This window comes from Palaemon carinicauda, chromosome 8 (assembly GCF_036898095.1).
Source record: "Palaemon carinicauda isolate YSFRI2023 chromosome 8, ASM3689809v2, whole genome shotgun sequence".
NCBI classification, from domain to species: Eukaryota; Metazoa; Arthropoda; class Malacostraca; order Decapoda; family Palaemonidae; genus Palaemon; species Palaemon carinicauda.
The window spans coordinates 156105698-156120697 of record NC_090732.1 but is presented as its reverse complement, the minus strand read 5'-3'; the positions used below and the strand labels follow the sequence as shown (position 1 = coordinate 156120697).

General features: G+C 39.5%; 1 protein-coding gene across 1 annotated transcript in view; it reads left to right on the top strand.

Annotated features, from left to right (window-relative positions):
* Positions 1–15000, top strand: part of LOC137646046 (U3 small nucleolar ribonucleoprotein protein MPP10-like) — a 157390-nt gene that overhangs the window by 39327 nt on the left and 103063 nt on the right. The window contains exon 3 of the mRNA XM_068379193.1: positions 8662–9330. Within this exon, the coding sequence (XP_068235294.1) occupies positions 8662–9330 (669 nt within the window). The remainder of the gene's footprint in view (positions 1–8661; positions 9331–15000) is intronic.

Here is a 15000-nt window from a genome sequence, read left to right as displayed (position 1 = left end):
AAAACACTACCGGGATCTGAAATATTAATCCTTTCCGATACTTTGAAAACTAACGGATTGTCTGTCACACAAGCTATTTATACAGTAGGCTCACATCAGCAATGTAATATCGAAGTCTGTAATCATTTAAATAACACTTTAGTAATTCACAAAAATCAACATATCTTGGATGTAGAAGTTTATAAACATCGTATTCTTACCGTTGCTGAAATCAATCACTCTCAATCAGTTGCGGATGAATCCCTTTTACGATCTATTAAAAATAAAATCAGTAAGGACATTCAAGACGAAGAAATTCAGCAGAAAATTTTTGAACTTTTAAATAAATATACAGATGTCTTTTCCACTATGGATGGATCCTTAGGGAAAACAGATGTGATCGAGCATCAAATAAGGTTAAAAGACAAACAGAAAATTATATATGTACCCTCGTACAGACTCCCTATGAAATTCCAGAATGAAATAAATGATGAAGTAGGTAAAATGTTAGAGGAAGGAGTCATTAGAAAATCAAATAGCCCTTATAATTTTCCTTTAATAGTTGTACCGAAAAAAGATCGAACATGGCGTATCTGCGTCGACTTTCGTCGTCTAAACGAGGAAACGATCCCTGATCGATTCCCAGTGCCATGTACTGACGATATTTTGTCTTTATTAGGTCAGAATAAATATTTTACCAGTTTGGACTTACTTAAAGGCTTTCACCAGATATCATTAGAAGAAGATAGTATCCCATACACAGCCTTCAGCACAGCCAGGGGACATTATGAATTTTTACGGATGCCTTTTGGTTTACGTTGTGCTCCTATAACATTTACAAGAATGATTAACATAGTGTTTGGAGACTTGTTAGGGGATATATTGCATGCCTATATGGATGATCTTGTAATCTTTTCCAACACCTTAGAAGAACATCTACGTAAGTTAGAACTAGTACTACAGAGATTAAGACAACATAACTTAAGGGTAAAGATTAGTAAGTGTGAATTTTTCAAAACAGAATTAATATATTTGGGTTTCATGGTGTCAAGCCAAGGTCTTAAAGTAGTCCATGATAAGGTGTCGGCTATACGTAATTTTCCCATACCTACTAATGTCAAGGGAATACAGCAATTTCTGGGTTGTAGTGGATATTACAGGCGTTTTATACGCAACTATTCAATAATAGCCGCTCCTTTAACTGATCTTACGAAGAAGGGCGTAGATTTCATATGGTCTGAGCAACATCAACAGGCGTTTAATACTTTGAAAGATGAACTGTGTAGTTCTCCTATCTTAAAATTTCCTGACTTCGGTAAGGAATTCTTCATTGCAACAGACGCCTCAGACTTAGGAGTAGGAGGGGTATTGCTTCAGCAATATGATAAACAGTTTTTCCCGATAGCTTTCTATTCTCGAAAATTGAGAACTTCCGAAAGTAAGTATGCAGTAATAGACAAGGAAGGACTAGCTATTGTTAATTCGCTAGTGCATTTTAAGTTCATAATTTACGGTTATCCCGTTAAGGTTCTTACTGACCATAAACCACTAACAGAGTTCTTTAAAGGCTTCAATCACAGCCCTAAACGAACTCGGTGGCATTTAATCATTCAAGATTTTGGCGCAAGAATCGGGTATTTACCTGGGAAAGCAAATATCATTGCGGATGCATTATCACGCAACCCCGTGTCATCTTGTACGGAGTCTTTAGCTGAATTAATAGATATATCAACATCCATGCCTATTGTAAAAACAATATCTGAACAAGAAGATTTAGGCTGGAGTGCTGAATTGTTACAGACTGAGCAAAGAAAAGATCAGAAAATAGAAACAATTATAAATGTTTTGAAAGGCAATCATAAAGAAAAAGAATATATAAAGTATAAGCAGCAGAATTATGTAATCAAAGATAATATTCTGTGTAGGACTGTGACAAGGAAAACCCGCAATACACCACATGTAACTAACGACCAGGTAGTAGTACCAAACTCACTTGTTTCCACTGTCCTGAATTGGTTGCATTCAAATCCATTACATGGACACCCTGGGTTCTCATTAATGTCACAGAAAGCCAAATCATTGTTTTATTGGCATACAATGCTTACAGATATAAAAAGACACATAGCTAATTGTCGCACATGTCAGGAAAACAAAGGGCATACGAAAACACCTGTCAGCTTAGGAGCTTATCCTGTTCCCAATCAACCCTTTGAAAGAATACATTTAGATTTGTTAACAGGATTTTACGAGTCAGACAGAGGAAATAAGCACCTCTTAGTAATTATAGATGCTTTAACTCGATATACAGAACTAATAGCGCTTAAAACTAAAACTGCGATTGAATGCGCTAGGAAGTTTTACGAGTGTTACATTTGTAAACATGGAATTCCACACATGATAATCTCAGACTCGGGTGGTGAATTTAATAATCATTTTCTTACCTCATTGTGTGAATTCCTCAATATAAAGAAGGTCAATACCATGATATATCACCCAGAGTCGAATGGGCTAGTGGAAAGAGCAAATAGGAAGATATTAAATATATTGAGGGTAACACTAGGGGGATCAGACCCCAACTGGGATATTGCAATACCGGCGGCACTGAGTACTCTGAATCATTCATATCATATATCAATTAAAATGTCACCGCATGAAGCATTGTATGGTACCCCAGTTAGAACACCTTTCCATGTATTAACGCCTACAACTAATCTATCAAATCCTTTAAAAGAATGTATAAATGCAAGTATAAGTCGATATGATATCCTTCGAAAGAATTTAGAAGAATCACAAATCATAATGAAAAGGAATCATGATAAAATAGCGAAACCAACTAAAACATATACCGTGGGTGATAACATCTATATTCAAATCAATGTCAGAAAAGGGCTCAACTATAAACTAACACCTAAGTTTGAAGGCCCATTTAACATTTTGGAAACATTAACGGCCAATAGGTTTAGAATTCAAAACGTAGCCCAACCCACGGATGAGAGAATAGTACCATTGTCTCACATAAGAAATTAAAAAGAAGTGAGGAAAAATTTTAATTTTTGTGACTAAAAGTTTTCTTTTTAATACAGGAGTAATTACATATATTTTTTCTCGTTACAGGTTTCCAAGATGAATTTTTTGTTGTTGGGAGTGATATTGTTCGCTCAGACATTTTTTTCGTATGGGATGAGTTCTAAGACTAAGAATATATATTTTAAATATGGCAATATAGTTGAAAGACAAGAAGACATTTTTATTACATCAACCAACGTAATTGTCGAAGTGCATATGCAAGCAATTCTTCTTCAAGAGAATGATGTCACTAGCTTAAGAACCGCCATTTCAAGGTTTTCTGCATCATTGGATGAGTTGCATAGGAGACATTTTCATTTGACTACTAAGAGTTTGCTTGGATCAACATTAAAAGTTGCAGAGATGCTATCTGATGACTTGAAAAATAAGACTGGAGAGACAGGATCTTTGGCTTATGACCTTTTGATGTGGACTGTAGGACACGAACAAAAAGAAAGACGGAATCCGTTCATTTATGCTGCATTAAGCATCTTTGGGTCTGTTGCAAGTTTAGGTTTAGGACTTTCCAATCGTCTTAAAATTAGTAATCAAAATAAGAAAATTGAGTTCTTGACTCATAAAGATGAATTGATTATGTCAGAACTAAGGGATCAGTTAGCTTCAATCAATAAAATTATGGATTTGTTAAATGAACATTCAGATAATATCGTTCAAATTATGGAAGTACAGGATTTGTTAGCAACATTAACGTATTATGATTCAAAGATAGATCACATACATAACAGAATTGCACATTTCATTGAGAAATCCAAGGATTATGTAGAAGCTATCACGTTAGCAACTAAAGGTGTATTGTCGCCCCATTTGTTGCCTATACGTTACTTAAAATTAGTTCTGGAGAACACTAGGGATAAACTAGGCTATGTTCCTTTGTTAGACGAACATAGGTTAGAATTTTATTACAGCCTAATTACAGTAAACGTAGATAATAACAAGATTAGGATTACAATTCCCTTTGATTCTTCTGATGCCTGGCAATCTTACAGGATATCACCATTTCCGACTTTCATGACGAATCACTCAAATCCAGTAATATCCAGTTTGACAGGACACGTATTGATTTCCCCAGACAAGGAAACATATACGGTCATTAAAGACTTAAATCAATTAACTCACTGTTCAGACGCAATGGATAGAAAAATATGTACAGCTGACTCATTTGAATTCCGTAAAAACTTGATGGATTCATGCGAGTTAGGTATAGTGCTAGACGGTGCTCTCTCCCATACAAGTGAAAATTGTCTGGATAAGCTTTATCCCTTTGACAATAAAGAATTCAATTGCAGACTAAATAATGGCTCGTGGATACGATACGACAAGGACGGCTTCAATGTATCATGCCCTGACGGATCCACATCCTTCAACAACATCTTCGTCGCAGCAGATGGCTGTATCGGGACTTCCCCGAATTCCATGGTGACTGGCCTACGGACAATCATCAGAGAACGAGCTTACTTCGCGAACTTCACGTGGACCTCTACAACGCCCGCACTTCCTCTCCCATATAAAGGAAGTGTGGCGAAACGCTTAATGAAACTTACCGAAAAGGACCACCTGTCGCCGACTTACAAAGAGATTCTTCACCCTATATTACTAGCAGGTTTATGTGTAACGGTGTTAATTTTTATCGCCGTGAACATCCTTGTTTGGCGTAGGTTACGGCACAGCAAGCAGCTACAAAGGAACGAGTTGAATAGCCCTGACAATACCCCCTACCTGATCCAGTTCAAAGCTGTATGAGTGGCCACCTCATTCGCTAAGGGAGTAATTTGTCAGGATGATGTTTGTATGAAAAGCTGATTAGTACGCTAGTAATATGTAATTAAAGAAATTCTCTACATTTGCATTGTTAAAAATACATTTAAAATAACATTTAAAAAAATAAATAAAATAAAAAAGGATATAAATCATTTTTTTCTCTCGGCATCTAATAAAAATATATAAGCCGGAATGTTAAAAAAGAAAAGAGAAAAAAAAAAAAAGAAAAAAATATAAGATATATAACAGAATCTATGGGCATCTAATAAAATGTATCAGCCCTATATATAAATATATATATATATATATATATATATATATATGTACGAAACCGTGGTACGTGTACGTACCAGGAATTCGTATTTGTGCACTAAAAATTGAGTATCTTGTTTCTGACAAAGGTAACAATTATTCTTTATCAAGTTACCGAATCATTTGTAAGTCAGAATTTGTTTTGTTTTTTGGTACCATGTAATCATTTGCTAGCAATGTACCATATATATGATCTTGGTTTTATCATGCATTTTTCTTTTTGCTTTGGTAATATCTTTTTTGTATGCATTATTGTTATTAATTTTGATGTGCCTATTTGGACATTCGTCCTCAGTTGGATATAGTTAGTTTTGAACAATGAATGATACGTATGTCCAGTCACACCTAATAACCATGTTTCGGCTTGTTGTTAAATTTTTGTAAAAAAATTGAGATAGCTGGCCGAGCTTATTTAATAATTAGAATAGTAATATTACATGTTTAAAACAAATGACGTAATATGTCATGTTGGTTGGAAGAGCTGACCGTGAGATTTGCTATGGTCAACTCAAATTGTAAGCAGGATGTAAGATGCTAAGTTGTCATTCTTTCTTAGTGTCAACACATTGTCTCTTCGTGTGAAAGTTTGTGACGTCACCGGATGCAGGTGTCTTCCGATTCCGTCACTTAGCCAAATTAAAGCAAGTGTACGATATTTGGGATATCAGTAATTTGTTCAGTTCATATCTAAACTTCACCAGAATTGGTCATGTGGACCAACACAGCTTCCTCCAGTGATGGAGATGTTTAACTCAGTTGTTTATTCACAATAAAACTTAAAAACCACTAAGATGTGTTCAATAAACCATTTAAATACATCTGAAAACAACTCATACTCAAATGTGTGCTTAAGACAGTAGCACACTAATATATATATATATATATATATATATATATATATATATATATATATATATATATATATATATATATATATATATATATATATATATATATATATATACACACACACACACACACATATATATATATATATATATATATATATATATATATATATATATATATATATATATATATATATATACAAATACATATACGTATATATATATATATATATATATATATATATATATATATATATATATATATATATATATATATGTATATTATATATATATATATATATATATATATATATATATATATATATATATATATATATATATATATATATATATATAAAGTCCCAACATTACGGGGTTCTCCAACTATGGATCTGTTCGCAACAACCCAGAACCTCAGGTTTCCAAACCTGCAACTCCTAATAGAGCCTCCAAGAGAATCCTTTCCACATCACAGACAACCACACTTTGACATCTACCACAAGCTATAGCTTCGCTATGATTTTACACCTGGAGACTACCCAGTACCTCCTCTCTCAGAGAGGCATTTTGCAATAAGTAGCGAAGAGGTTGTCTAGATATCTGAGGAATTCCTCAGCATCAGTCTATCAGGCAAAGTATAGCGTCTTCTGTGGTTTGTGTCTTGGGAAAGCGTATATCCCCACTCGATACCTGTATTCCAGCAATAGTGGAATCCTTGAGTATATGCAGGAGGAAAAAACCCCCTTTTCAGTTTCAGCAAGTAAAGACGATCACTCAACCTTGAGCCTCGCCTTCAAACTGAAAGGAAGGTACATTCCCTCATCGCTAGATCTTTCATAACTCATGCGGACTGATGACTTGCCTCTTCCCAGTCAGAATTGAGATCTCCCTCTTGGAACATGGTTCGAGTTTCTCCAGTCTCTAAGGAGACCTCCCTACGTTCCACTTTACTAGGCAACAAATTTTCACTAGGTTTAGAGGACAGTGATCCTACATACTTTGACAGCGGCCAAACGAGTCAAGGAACTTTATGGTCTCTCTTTCGACATCGCCCATTCATGAGAAGGGTGAAAGGCAACGTTCAGTTTTGTCCCCGAGTATGTTGCCAGACACAGTCTCCAGAGGTGATGGGTCCTAGACAACATGTCTCCACTCAGTAACTGACGATCCAGATCATCTGTCACTGTACCTGGGGAAAGGTTTGAGGCTCTACCTCAAGAGGACAGCAATATCCCACCTAGGTCCCTTTTCTTGTCGTCTGTACTGGGAGAGACGACGAGGATCACCCAAACATCATCTCTGGTGGATTCACAGAGTTATCAATTATGCTCTGAATTCAGATCCTCATCCAATACATCGACCCACAATGTCAGGGGCATAGCTATGCTCATGGCCCTTCTAAGCAGATTACTCTGTGCCGCAGGTTCTACAAGCAAGGGTGTGAATGCTCCAGGTGACTTTCACAACCTTTCTCCTGCAAGATGTGACCCACAGGAACTCGATACGATCTCTATCGGTCCTGTTATGGCTGTACAACAGCTGGTTGTATACCTCAAGCTCCTTATTGGACAAGTAGCAGAAGGTTGAGGGCTCTGTTACCCGGTTTTAGTCGGCGTGAATGAAATGATTTGACTGGCTCTTATTCTTTTCTTCATCCTACCCTCTCGTGGGGAAAGCAGCATCCTGGGTTATTTGCATAAGCTGACCTCAAACCACTGCAGGTAAACCATGCTCCCATTTGTACCTAGTATTAAGCTAATACTGTTGCGTCCCCATACCCTGGCGAGGTAGTATTGGGAAAGTCTTGATTACAACAGGTTTTCCTACAAAAAGACTCTGAATGACTTTACCTGGACAGTCACACTTCTAAATATCTCAACACACAGCTTGCGTAGGCCGCGGACTTTGCGTAGCAAGGTTTTAGCAAGGTGCAGGGACTCCTTATTTTGAGTACTAACATACTCAGATAAGGAGCCCCCGGGTAAAGCTAAAAGCCAGAGTGACAGGGACAGCCACCCTTCCTAATGGGTGAGTCACCTCTAAATAAATAGCATAGGTTTGTATTACAGTTACTGTACAAAAAACAAATCCGTAGATAATTTGTATTTTTCCTAACGATACAAACCTTAGCTATTTATACAAACTTGCCCGCCAGCCCTATCCCCCTTGAAGTCCTACCTCCAAGCAAAGTGAGCAAAATCACTGGTGTGCGAGTGGAAGTAGTAGCAAGCACCCCCCCCTACCCCCGCTAACTAGTGGCATGGGTTGTTAACCATCGCTAAATTTTAATGGTTTGTCATTTCAGCTTTGCAGAAAGTAATACCCCCAAATAAGTAGCTAAGGTTTGTATTGTTAGGAAAATACAAATTATCAACAAATTTGTCCATTATTTGAGTGATGTGTTTATGTCTAGCTACATATTTCCCTATATCAATCATATACTGTATGAAATCAACTTTATACTATGTACTATATATTTCACATAATCATTTAAAATTTAATATTTTGTACCATGAATTCTCATTTATTCTTGAAGTATTTTTTACTGAGTTAATGGGGGGTTGTTCCCTCTCTACATTAACATTATTCACATGGAAAATTCTGTATTCTGTTCTTGGTAGAATTGTATTTTAGTATCATCCCCTGTATTACAATTGTTCAATTTTATAATTTTCAGGTTTGGCAGCTACTAGAACTTCAAAATAAAAGCTTGCTTGCAGCTCCTGATGATTTAAATGTCTTGGATGATGTCAATCTTTGTTTTAGTGTTGCAAAGTTGAGCAGTTTAGCAAAATATGATAAACTCTTTGCAAATGAAGCTAAAGATAACCAAGATGGAGATAGTGCTGTGGATGGTGTGTTCAGTGAAACTAACTCAGAAAGTGAGAAATCAGAGGAGGAAAAAGACTCGGGAGAGGAAAGTGAAGAAGAAAAAAGTTCAAGTGATGATGAATTGTATAAGAAACCCTCAGAAATTGATGATGGTTTGAATTTGGAGTTTGATGATGATAGCGATGATGAAGAAGATAATTTTGATGAGTTTATAGCCCCTGAAGGAATGGAGGATTCTGATGAAGAAGAAACATCACAAAAGTTGAAAAAGAGTGAAGCAAATATACTTGGTGATAAAGATGACATGGGTAATGAAATGGAACAATCTGTTAAAATGGAAGTAATAAAGCAAGTAGAAAAGCCTAAAAAGTTCAAAAAAACTGAAGTTGATTCAGAGTTCTTCAGTTTAAGAGAATGCGAATGGGTAGCAGATAATGATGCCATTGGTGATAATTATGACATGGATTCAGAGGATATAGATTTAATGGAGGACAAATCCGATGAAGAAAATGAAGTAAGTTATGATTTGTGTATTTATAAGATTATTTATATACCTAAGATTTCTCCTATCATGGTTCCATATATTTTTTATTTGATCTCTGCTTTTATGTATTAAACAAATTTGTATTTAATCCATTTTTTTCAATATTTAACTTAGCCGGTGATTATAATAGCTGCAACTCTGTTGCTCGACAGAAAAACTCTACGGAAAAATTCGCCAGCGATCGCTACACAGGTAGGGGGTGTACTCAACAGCGCCATCTGTCGTTCAGATACCCAGTACTCATTGTAAACAAAGAACTCAATTTTCTCTCTGTCGAGCTATCGACAAGACGCTCTTATTCGCTGTTGCTAAACTGGAGTTTTTTCACAACTAATTGGTGAAGTACTTTATTCTAGTTTTGAGCTTTCGCTATGCAGGTGTTTTATCTTCATCTTAAATCTTGAACTCGTTTTGGATAGATTTAATTATGGTGACAAAGAGAGTATGGACTTTCTTTCACTTTTAAATGGCCGACCCTTCCCTTAGACGGAAGTGTGTTTAGGCTTTTAGTAATTCTTATCACGTTATAGATTTTCCTCTATATATTTTATATCTCTCCGCCTTTATTAGGCCTCTTCGATTAACTTTCCATTTATTATAAACATATAAAAATAAATTTTAATGTTTTGTTTATATAGACCTTTCCTGAGAGTAGGCGGTCCTAACTTGGAAACCGAAGTTAATCAACGTTGAGCCGTTTATATCGTAATTAGCTTTTAAAGAGCTAAGGATTTAAAACTTTTTAAATGTAATATTTTATGAAAGAATTTCTTTGATAGTCTTCGTACTGTTTTCAAAGATGAACTAACGTTTAGTTTTTTTATGCTACGCAGTTGTTGACGTTCAGGACGTTCAACATGCGTTCTATCGTTACGATAGAGAGAGAGTGTATCACGGTTTCACTTTGCAGTAAGAGTAAATCGATTCTGACGTTTTGTTCATTCTTTCTTAGCTTAAATGTTTTAAATTCTAATTTAAAGGAACTTTTTATTGAAAAACCTTTCAGTTTTTTTCCTTTAGTCAAATAACATGTTTTTTTTTTGACGAAATATAATTGGGCTCTTCTCTTAGGTGCGAAATCAAGAGAGAAAGAGAGAGAGAGATAGAGAAGGAGGGAGAGAGAGGAGAGAAAACGTTCCGTTCAAGCGGGTAACGTTGTTCTCGAGTTACTCTCGTCCCTAGTCGCTGTACGGGGAGGAAGGATAAAACGTTTTAGTTTTTTATTCTCGTCCCCAGGCTATGTGCGGTGAGAGATGGAAAACGTAGTTATATGAACTAGTGTTTAGTCTCTTTCCCAGCCACTGATTTTTTATCTTAAAATATGTTTTCTGTTTTTTGCTGGTATTAATGAGCTTGCATTATACGACTGATTTCGCAATTACTACCTTTTAATGAAGGGTAGAATTGCGTGTTTCAGGTAGAAATAAGTGCAAAACAGAAAATCGAAGTGATAAAGTGATATGCGCAAAGTGTTACAGTGTTGCGTCCGAGGCGCAAAGTGTTACAGTGTTGCGTCCGAGGGTTCGTCTGTTCGTGCCTGTCGTCCACCTAGTCCGGGACCTCTTACATGCTCCCAAGCCCAGGGGAGAAGTAATGTCAAACGACTTATGGGTTCGAGAGGCCTTGACCAACGAACAGACGTTTTTCCCTCTATGGTATCGGGTGTATCTTACCAAGATCTCCCCTACCATAAGACGAGAGAGACGTTGTTTCTCCTCGTCATCCGAAGGCTTTTCGCATAAGAAACCTGTCACAAGGTTTCGAAGCCCTTAAGCGAAAGTCAGTCCTTTCAGGACTGGTCCAGCGTCCTGGTTACAACCATTAGGACAGCTCTGACCCTATGCAGTCATCGGATAACTGCTCGCCGCCTAACAAAAGCGTAACACAGACTCCGAGAGTCTTTTTTTGTAGGCAAAGTGTTGCGGTCACAGACGTTACCCTCGTCTCTTACCACAACCATTTCCGTTGATCCTTAATGGGTTGTATGGCAAGACATGCAGTATATGCTTGCCTCCCTTATGGAAGACTATTCTACCGATTAGTCCGTTGAGTCTAGCCGTTTATCTCATCGATATCCTGGCTTTCAGCCAACCTAACGTTCCTTTGTGCTTACTGTTGACGTTGGCGTAGCTTAGTCACGTCAGTCAGGTTGTTTAGAACCACACTCGATGCGGTCTCGTGTGGTTTTTCAGCCGCATTTGGACGTTAGGCCACTTGCTGATGCTCCTGTTGACGTTCAAGACGTTCACTAACAATCGGAGTTGACTTGTTTTGACGCTGTGCGTCAACCTCCGCATTCTAGAGTCGTTTTGACTGCTCAGTCTAGGCAGTCAAAGCAGTCTCGAGTGGACGCTGTGCGTCCTCACGCACCTGTTGTGGTTGACAGTTCAGTTGTTGACAGTTCACAGACTGTCAAGCAGTTACATGACGTTGCGTTCTGGTCCGCTACTAATGCACCAGTGAGTGTGGACTCTGCTTGTAAAGCATTGCCACCACGGTAGGTCTCTCCCTTGCTTGAGACTCAGCTTTTATCGGACAAGGTTCCTGTAGATGAGGAAGTTGCTGTTCTCCCTCCTACTGATATTCCCTTGAGGACTCTGTCAGATGGAGAGGAGCCTAAAGCTGCTTAGCCTCCTATGGACTTTAATTAAATCATGATGATTTTTTTAAGGATCTTCGTCCGGATCTTTTTGTAACTGCTGCTCCTCGTTCGCCTAAACGTCAGAGCTTACACTAGGCCTAGCTACTTCGAAGCCGTTGTTTTTAAGCTAGTGCTCTCTCGCTCTCCTAGAGAGCGTTACGTTGGCTAGGCGACTGGTTTTTCACCAGGAGGAGTTTGGGGGATACAGCCTTTGCTTTCCCTTCTTTTAAACTGGTTTATATAGCGAGAGTCTGATATGACACGAGAGAAGTTCTCGGCTTGGGAGTTCATGCCTCTGCCCAGATAGACTTCTCAATTCTGGTAGACTCTCCCTGGCGCCTAGCCAGGAGACGCTCCAAGTTGTTTACAGGTCAACTTCACAGCTGTTTTCGAGCCTTTGAAGTTTTGCTGTACAATTATGTCATGCATAACAAGGCTTTCAGGGATGGTAAACGGTTCCGCCTCAGTCGTTAACCCCGTCTGTTGCCACACCTGCTCCCGTAGACCCTAAATGGGCTTTGCTGCAAGACATGCAGTCCAAGCTTGCGTCCTTGATAGAGGACTTAAATGTGGAGAAGGTTGCTACCGAACCTTCTGGCCAACAACCTTCCAACCGGTCGGTTGTGCGCCCTGTTGACGCTGAGGTAACCTACTCGCGTCTGCCAGTTGAGGTGGTTCCTCCACCGATGCGACCCAGTGTGGGTTGCCAGCCGCACGTTGACGTTAAGCGACGCTCGGAGGTGGTTGTTGACGTTCAGGACGTTCAACAACCAGCAGAGGTGACTTGTTTTGACGCAGTGCGTCAACCTCAGCAACCCGGTAGGGTGTTGACTGCACAACCCAGACGGTCTAGACAGTCTCGGGTTGACGCTGTGCTTCCTCGCGCACCCATGGTTGTTGACAGTTCACAGACTGTGCAGCAGTTCCAGGATATTGTGTCCGGCTCCGTCACGCATCCACCAGTGCGACCGGACTCAGCGAGCCAGACGTTGCCCACTCCGTTGCCGTTTCCTCATCAGTTTTCGGAATAGAAACCCTCTGATGAGGACGTTGCTGAACAACAAGACGATCAGCCCCCAGCCCTGCTATCCATCCAGAAGATGCTGAAGAAGGAACGCTGCTCAGTCAGGCTGTGGATGAGTCTGGTAGGGACGCTGTCATCCGTGGAACAATTTGTGTCACTAGGAAGACTACACCTCCGTCCTCTTCAATACCATCTAGCTTTTCACTGGAAAAATGACAAGACGCTAGAAGCGGTCTCGATCCAGGTTTCCGAAAAGATAAAGTCTTGTCTGACTTGGTGAAAGGACAATATCAACCTAAGAGAGGGTCTTCCCCTGGCTGTTCAGACTCCCAACCACGCTCTCTTCTCGGATGCATCGGACGTAGGCTGGGGTGCGACATTAGACGGTCGGGAATGCTCGGGAATATGGAACTCGAGTCAAAGGACAATGCATATTAACTGCAAGGAGCTACTGGCAGTACGTCTGGCCTGGAAAAGCTTCAGGTCTCTCCTTCAAGGCAAAGTGGTGGAGGTGAACTCGGACAACACCACGGCTTTGGCGTACATCTCCAAGCAAGGAGGGACCTACTCTCTGACGTTGTACGAGATCGCAAGGGACCTCCTCACCTGGTCAAAAGGTCTAAACATATCACTAGTAACGAGGTTCATCCAAGGCAACTTGAATGTCATGGCAGATTGTTTCAGTCGGAAGGGACAAATAATTCCAACAGAATGGACCCTCCACAAGGATGTATGCAAGAGACTTTGGGCCACCTGGGGCCAGCCAACCATAGATCTCTTCGCAACCTCGATGACCAAGAGGCTCCCAATATTTTGCTCACCAATCCCGGACCCAGCAGCAGTTCATATAGATGCCTTTCTCCTAGATTGGTCACATCTAGATCTATATGCATTCCCTCCATTCAAGATTGTCAACAAGGTACTGCAGAAGTTCGCCTCTCACGAAGGGACAAGGTTGACGCTAGTTGCTCCCCTCTGGCCCGCGAGAGAATGGTTCACCGAGGTACTTCGATGGCTAGTAGACGTTCCCAGAACACTTCCCCCAAGGGTGGACCTTCTACGTCAGCCACACGTAAAGAAGGTACACCAAGGCCTCCACGCTCTTCGTCTGACTGCCTTCAGACTATCGAAAGACTCTCGAGAGCTAGAGGCTTTTCGAAGGAGGCAGCCAGAGCGATTGCTAGAGCAAGGAGAACATCCACCCTTAGAGTCTACCAATCGAAGTGGGAAATCTTCCGAAACTGGTGCAAGTCAGTATCCGTATCCTCGACCAGTACCTCTGTAACTCAAATAGCTGACTTCCTCTTATATCTGAGGAAAGAACGATCTCTTTCAGCTCCCACTATCAAGGGTTACAGAAGCATGTTGGCATCAGTCTTCCGTCACAGAGGCTTAGATCTTTCCAACAATAAAGATCTACAGGACCTCCTTAAGTCTTTTGAGACCACGAAGGAGCGTCGTTTGGTTACACCTGGTTGGAATTTAGACGTGGTACTAAGATTCCTTATGTCAGACAGGTTTGAGCCGCTACAATCAGCCTCCCTGAAAGATCTCACCTTAAAGACTCTTTTCCTGGTATGCTTAGCCACAGCTAAAAGAGTCAGTGAGATTCATGCCTTCAGCAAGAACATCGGATTCTCATCTGAAACGGCTACATGTTCTCTACAACTTGGTTTTCTAGCCAAAAACGAGCTGCCTTCTCGACCTTGGCCAAAATCGTTCGATATTCCAAGCTTATCGTATATGGTTGGAAATGAACTAGAAAGAGTCTTATGCCCTGTAAGAACTCTTAAGTGCTATTTAAAACGAACTAAACCTTTACGAGGCCCGTCTGAAGCTTTATGGTGTTCAGTTAAGAAACCATCTTTGCCTATGTCAAAGAATACTTTATCCTATTTTATCAGACTGTTAATACGAGAAGCTCATTCCCATCTGAATGAGGAAGACCAAGCTTTGCTGAAGGTAAGGACACACG